The sequence below is a fragment of the Vombatus ursinus genome, unplaced genomic scaffold, assembly GCF_900497805.2.
Source record: "Vombatus ursinus unplaced genomic scaffold, bare-nosed wombat genome assembly UNPS02005459.1, whole genome shotgun sequence".
NCBI classification, from domain to species: domain Eukaryota; kingdom Metazoa; phylum Chordata; class Mammalia; order Diprotodontia; family Vombatidae; genus Vombatus; species Vombatus ursinus.
The window spans coordinates 13,863,433-13,870,577 of record NW_020945237.1 but is presented as its reverse complement, the minus strand read 5'-3'; the positions used below and the strand labels follow the sequence as shown (position 1 = coordinate 13,870,577).

Below are 7,145 nucleotides of genomic sequence, written 5' to 3'. Positions count from 1 at the left end.
GTCCCCTGGCCCGGCGCGCACGCGCAGGACGGCCGTTCCCCTCGGGATCCGGGCTCCCTCGAGGGGGGCCCTCGCGCGGGCGGGGGTCGGGGAGGGGGCGGGGTCCGAGTCGCGCGGTCAAATTTCCCGCTCTGGATCCGGTCCATTAGAAACTGATGGAGGGATGCCAAGTCGTCCGTTCCCCCCCCCTCCCCTCCGGCCTCCAGAGGCACCTCGGGGTGGGTCGGCTTTTGGCAGACGTCACCGGGGGGGAGAAGGGTCCGCTGGGGTTCGCCCCCACCGGAGGGCTGCTTGAGTGCTTTTTCTCTCTGGGGTCGGGGTTGGGAGATCCTGGGTGTTGGGGGCACCCGCCTCGAGGTGCCCGAGTCCTCCCAGCTGCTTTTCACCACTGGCGGGGGGGGGGGGGGGGTGTATACAGCCGGGCGTACAGTCTCTGCTGGGGCTTCCGTCCTTCCCCTTTTATTTAACATTGAACCCAGCAGAACGGGGCTAATTCACGTCTGTATCTTCATAGCAAAGGGGGAGGGGGAGGCATCCCAAACAAAAAAAAGCTAAACCCCAAATCCGCCTTCGGTTTGTGAACATGAGTATCTCAAAATTTATTAGAGCACATAACTCAAGGAAAGTAAGGAAATAACGACAAGGAAAGTAAGGAAATAACGACGAGGAAGGGAAAGAGGCAGTGGAAGAAATGAAGACAGGATAAATGAACAGAACACTTAAAAAAAACATACAACCATATTACTGCCTTCACTTCTATTGTTATAATGTAAAAAAGTCAGGTTTCATAAGTTTCACATGTTCAAAAGACGGAATTAATACAAATTCTACCCAAAAGGAAGGGATTTGACTTGCAGAAGGGATGGATGGCTTGCCCGAAGGACTGGGGAGCGCTGGTCTTCCTCTGACCCTAGCAGACTGTTAACATCCTTCGATCACATTTGAGCTGCTCTTTCCAGGCTTTTAGCGGCATCTTTAAGTTTTCCCACTAAATCCTAAAATATGTATATAATGTGATAGTTTTAGGATAGAAACATAAAGACTTATGATCGAAGATGGGAGGGGGAAAAGGAAAGATGGGAAAAGCACTTTCTAAAGAAGTCCGAAATTCACTGGACTCTTAACATTTAACAAATTACTGTCAGTTAAATATTTTCAAAGGCACCTTCATTTTCCCGTAAGAGTTCATCTTCAAATTGGTTATCTGCTTTTGAAATGAAATACAAGCTTTTGGTAAGAATCTTCTACAGTTAATAGAATGGTAGGGTACATCAAGACGAGATTTCTCAAAGATATTTTCTACAAATGGCTATGCATACATCTTCTCTAAAGATAAAGATCTAATGAATGGTCACAGGAAGAGCAATTCAGTATGAGAAATCTCTGAAAAACTGTCAATTGCATCAAATTTTCAACTGATGAACCTTATTTTCTGAAGTAGTAAGAGGAAAAAAAATAAGCTGTCAGAATAATCTACCAGGGAAATGTGTCTTTTGCATTTCAAGTCTTCACTTGGTTTTTAGGAAAACATTTTAGCTCCTTTCCCCCTCTGTGTACAAAAGGTTCTAAATAAGTTTATGCAGATGCAAAAGAATTTTTGGAAGTAATGCACATAGGGCATCCAACTTAATTTTGCTTTCCTTTATCACCCAAATCTCAGTTGTGAATAAAAACAAATGGAGGTAAGGGGAAGGAAAGTAAGTAATAAAGAAACAACATTTTTATAGCAAAGTTTAAAAAAAAATGGCAGTTTCCAGGCCTACAAATAAAGAGAAGTCAATTTTTAAATTATACTTTTAAAAGTTTTCCAACCTGTTCACCAAATTCTTATTTGACTTTTTGATAGCTGAGTAATAGTTTTTTTTTAATATCTAACATCTCAATAAGTTTAAATACCATACCTGTAATTGCTCCATAGTACAATTAAAGCTAATGTCAGGATGGGATCTAGAGTCCTCATTCTGGGGAAGGGAAAAAATATCAATTAAAATGAAGCTTTTAGCTTCATTGGTCTACATAAATGGGAAAAACAATAAATATGAACAATACCTCAACATTTAAGGTCACCAAATATGATGGTCGATACAGTTTGTGAAGTTGGTTGGTCTAAAACAAGAAATACATTTTATCAGCCCTCAATTAAAATTAGGAAAACTTCCCACAAAACCATTTCCTAAAGTATTCCAAACATTACCTTAATCTGATACTCCAAACGCCAAGAAACATCAGTTATAAGGAGAGGACATCTGCCAATACTGCAAAGTACAATGATACCTTATATACAATATTTCCAGAAAAATTTATCTTTCCTTTACACAGGGATGATATTCACCCATTGTCCCAATTTTAATATGTATGTTTCAAATACTTAAATTTCACCACAAAGTTATAAAACTAAGGAAGAGGGTAGTTTGTGGCAAAAATCTTTAATCAACTTTATCTTAATAAACATTAACTTAATTAAATTCAATCGTTTCACTTGCCCTTTAGCCCTTTTTCTTTAGGTCAGGATCTTTGTTTTGGTCCTGTGTTTGTTTCACCTAGCACAGAAATCATTCCTACCAGCAAGTGAAAAGTAACTCAGTGTGGTATTATGTTCAGCACCTACCTTCCCAGTAGGATTTCCAAGGAATTTTTGTTTTTCTATTAAAACAAAAAAAAAAAGAAAACATGTCTTTGCAAACTTATCAAGAGGAGATAGTATTAACTGGGAATGAAAATAAGTTGAATGTTACTATAACCTGATATTCAGTGCAAAAGAGTTCTATTCTTTCTCTGTCAAATTTACAGTCTTCTAGACATGTGCTGAAAATAGAAAAATCAGAGTTTAGTTTTGAAATTTAAATGGACACAACTCACCTATTGAATAGAAAATGGCAATTAAAATAAATTATACCTCAGAGTTGACTTGTCAGCTTTCTGCTTTCCTGCCTCCAGTATACAAGTTGCAAGTGCTGCATGACTGTGTTTTAATACCAAAGGATCAATATGTTTCAAGTCTGGATGATCTACAATAAATTAATTGCTGATGATACATGTGAAATCTTTAATGGTATATTCTAAAAGAGACACCACCATTTTGGTAAAAAAAAAAATAACCTTTTGATATCAATAGGTTTATTTAAAGTAATGCAACAGGGAGTAAATTCAGAGACATGAGAAAGAGACAAGGTCAGCTGCAAAGCAGTAAAACAACTTTTTGATTATTGCCATGGACTAGTTTCAATTAAATAACTCCTTTCTTTCTTTTGCTTTAATTTACTTATTGAACAACCACAACAAAAAGTTGAGTAGAGAAAAGTTCATATCTACAGTGGCCACTGGAAAAAGGAAAACACTAAGATGTGCTGAGTGATCAGAAAATCTATCAACTTTCCCTTTAAAAAATTAATACTGTATTTTATGAACATTGTTTAAAAAAGAAGGAAAAATCTCCTAATTTAAAACAATTCCCCTAGAGCATATTAAGATAAGTAGGTTTTGGTGGCTGTGTATTTGTAAATGTACAACTCAGAGACACATAATGTATTTATTTGTTCAACTTCAGCTTTCGCACTTTTTAAAAAACAAATGATTAATTCAAAAGCTCGGGGAAACACAAGAGTACAAAATAGACAGCCTTCCGTGTCCCCCTCCCCCAGCATCCTTTGCATTTATGCTGTCACCTAAAATCACCTGCTTCCCACCAGCCCTGAACAGTGCAGGTAGGTACTGCACTCCCGCAATCACAGACAGAGTTGTGGAAGAAGGTTCACCTCCTGAGTCCCTATTGCTGTAAAAAGAACTGTAAAATACGTGTTGTTCCTAGGCGCGGAGATCGTGGGCAATGCACTAAAACGAAACCGAGCAGGCTCGTTTGCAGAAGCCTGCAGGATGCACTGCACCGGGGTAGGTCAATCCCAACTGGTCCAATGTGTATCTATCTGCTTAGGAAACGGACTCTCCCTCCCCGGGTCTCCTCTTCAAACTCTTTCTTTGCCTAGATCCAGGGTCACTTCAGCTCAGCCCCAGGGTCGTGAAGAGCAGGGAGCTGACCGGATGAAGCCCAACTGTCAAAACAGCCCCAGCTTCGCCCACTGCTGAAAACCTGGTCTTTTAGGCCACAAACGACCCTTGGACGCAGGAGCTTTTTTGCACCGGAACAAAGAGCCCCGGAGGGGAAGCCGCGCCAGGCGCAGGAGTCACTGGTGAAGGGCAGGTGCCAACTGGGGTCGGCGCGGCGCAGGCTCGGGGCCCGGGTCCGGGCCCGGGCGGGGACCGGCCCGGAGGGGGCGGATGGCAGCGCCCGGCACCGGCGCCTCGGGCGCCCGCTGCCTGCCCTCCTCGCTCTCGCGCTCCCCCTCGCTCCTCTCCAGCCCCCCCGGAGCCGGGCCGGGCCGGCTCGCAGGCCGGCCGCTTACCTAGCACGGCCTCATCGGCCCGGGCTTCCAGCAGGCTCCGGAAGGCCGCCCGCAGGACAAGCGCGAAGGCGGCGAGGTCGAAGCAGCCGGGATCGGCCAGCATCTGGCACCCTCTCTGCACATACTCGGAGAGCTCCATTGTGAGCGCCGAGTGACCTTCGACACGCGCACCACGTGACACGCGCCGGCGGCTCAGCTGATCCCGCCCACGAACCGCTCGAGCGGCGGCGGCGGCGGCGGCGGCGGCGGCGGCGGCGGCCGAGGCCGAGGGAGGAGGAGGCGGCGGCGGCGGCGGCCCCAGAGGCGGCGGGGTAGCCCTCGCCGCTGCCGCCGAGGCCGGGGCTCCCCGCGTGGACGCCTCCCGAACTTTGCTGAGGGCCATCGTCCCGACGTCCCGAGCCCGTCCGCGCCGGCCCGGCCTGGGGGAGCCGCGGGCCGGGGGCTCGCCCCGCTCCGCCTCGGCCCGGCGACGATCCGGCTCCCGGACGGCCCTGGTGGGAACAAAGCAGTCGATTATTCCTGCGTCCGAGATTTTTTGCGAGCTCACTGCGCTTTAGCACTTGGCTTTATAATACATTATTCATGACTGTGTTGGCCAGGACTCTAAGCGTCTTCCTCGAGGCTGCCACGGCGAAGCTTTGAAAAGCAAACGAGCAGATTTAAACATTTTGCGCTGTTGTCACCGACTTCAGGAGATTGTTCTCCTGTAATTGTTCGGCAGCAGCTCTACCGAGAGGTTTATATTAACGGTTGTCAGAAGGGAAGTCTCAAGGAACAAAACTGATTTGAACTGCTGTTTTTAGGCAGACTTTTTGAAAGCAAAGTTTCTTTTCCATGTCAGGCTTTCTATTTCTGGCCCAGAACCCAAAAGTAATTTTTTAATAAGAATGTAAAGTAATCCGATTTAGTCAATTTTGAATGAGAACTTAAAGGAATCTCAGGTAACCCTGTAGATCCTTGGGAAAGGAGTTGGGGTCCTTCAGTCCCTAAAGATGAGTAATATTTGAAATGGACTTACTAGTAAATTTTACTTGTCCACGTGTATTTGTTTTCATTTGCCTATTAAATTAAAAAAAAATGAGTCCAACATTTTAAAAGCCTATATAGTGTACAGTTGAACTTCAACGACAGACTTGCAAATTGAATAGGTGTATACCTCACTAAAAGGAATGATTCGGGTATGATAAAAGTAGGCGTTGACTTTTCACCTCAAGAAAACTCCAGTATTGGTGAGGCATTTAGGAGATTTCTTCCCAAGTTCTTTAAGAAATATCCATTGTCACCTTCTCCACTCCCCCCACCCCCGCCCCAACATCATTGGTACCTTGACCCCAAATCTATTCTGCCTCACTACTCTCCTTCTACTCTGTCTCAACTCTCTTTGTCTCTAGTTCTCTGTGGCTCTGTTTCTCTCAGTCTCTCTGCTTCTCTCTCTCTCTGGTTCTGTCTCTGCCTTATTCTTGGTCTCTTTCTTGTTCTGTTTCTTTGTATCTATCTTTTCCTGTCTTTCTATCTGCTTATCTCTCACATGTACAAACACAGTGAGGAAGAGTGATATATAAGAGATTACAACATGGAATTTCAAAGTGCCAAAGTTAGGATCTTAAAGAAATATTAATTCATAATAAATCAGAAATATTTTGGAGGCAAAGACTATGTACGTGTAAAATAATATTGAATTCAGGTAATTTATATCAGAGAAGCATTTTGTTTCCCAACAGAAGTATTGCCTATCAGTACTATTACTAGAATCCGAACTGGTGATATAAGCATTTCTCAATTTGTTGTCTTGTAAAAGCTTCATTTATCTATGCCATAGTTATTGTTATAGTTATGAAGAGTGAGAGATAAATAAAATCAAATGAATGAGGGTTTGTAGGCATGAAAGTCAAGAATGATAGCTTATATAATAGCTAACATTTTGACCTCTCTCGAATATGCATGTACATTCTGCAACTGGGTATGTGTCCTTTTCTAGCTAAATGTATTCATGTGTTAGGCCCAAATGCTACTAGAATTTCCAGGGTTGGCTCACACAGATTTTAACAGTGATGTTTTCTCAGTATCTCTCTACTATCTGGGGTTTTTTGTTCAGTGTTCCTTTGAAGCATGAGAGGATAACACAGTATGTAAATAAACATAGAGCAAGTTTGGGGGGGGGTCAAATAGCCACTGCAAAAACAGGTTCATTAAAATGGTTCAAAAAATAGTTATACAGCTGTAAGGTACTCTTGTGTATCCTTACATCAGGACCCCCAGCCAATTTATTCATGTACTCTCAAGAAAAATTACCTATGAAACAATTCTGAGAGGGGCAGGGAGGGAATGCTTTTTCTTATTTACTCTCACTGAAAATCATAGCAATAGGAATTTTATTAATTTTTTTAAAATTGCTGTGAGGCTGATAGTAAAAATAATAATGTTGGCCTAAAAGGCCCTCTTTTCACTTCAATGATTTAAAAAAAATAGCCTACCAATTTAAAATACCTTCTTTACTAAACGAATCAGTGTTGCTATCTTTTTATCATTACATGCATGAACTTGCAATGAAAGCATTAAGGTAGACAATGCTGATTAATATTTGGTTTTATTATTGAAAGACCTAAAAGGTATTTAAGATTCTTATGTTCTAGACAATGTTCTAAAATGTAACTTAACATTAAATGTATCTTCTGAGTTGTTACTTTAGGATTTCTTAGAAAATAAGCCACCATTCTCTACTGATGTGCTTAAGAAATAGGCCAA

At 42.8% G+C, this 7,145-nt stretch overlaps 1 protein-coding gene across 1 annotated transcript; it reads right to left on the bottom strand.

Annotated features, from left to right (window-relative positions):
• Window positions 1–573: 573 nt before the first annotated feature.
• COMMD3 (COMM domain containing 3) lies at window positions 574–4,563 on the bottom strand. The gene is made up of 8 exons (XM_027847890.1): window positions 4,401–4,563; window positions 2,897–3,008; window positions 2,742–2,805; window positions 2,609–2,643; window positions 2,195–2,255; window positions 2,050–2,106; window positions 1,902–1,961; window positions 574–995 (listed from the first exon to the last, which is right to left on the bottom strand). Exons 1-8 carry the CDS (start codon window positions 4,537–4,539, stop codon window positions 936–938), a joined length of 588 nt encoding a protein of 195 aa, XP_027703691.1. The 5' UTR covers window positions 4,540–4,563; the 3' UTR covers window positions 574–935.
• Window positions 4,564–7,145: the final 2,582 nt, after the last annotated feature.

What these genes read in the sequence shown, in the direction of transcription:
- COMMD3 (XM_027847890.1), bottom strand. Translation starts at nt 4,539, where the DNA reads ATGGAGCTCTCCGAGTATGTGCAGAGAGGGTGCCAGATGCTGGCCGAT. An exon ending in GCTGACAAGTCAACTCTGAG is followed by an intron (nt 2,806 to 2,896) that starts GTATAATTTATT and finishes TTCTATTTTCAG; the next exon opens with CACATGTCTAGAAGACTGTA. An exon ending in GTACTATGGAGCAATTACAG is followed by an intron (nt 996 to 1,901) that starts GTATGGTATTTA and finishes TACATATTTTAG; the next exon opens with GATTTAGTGGGAAAACTTAA.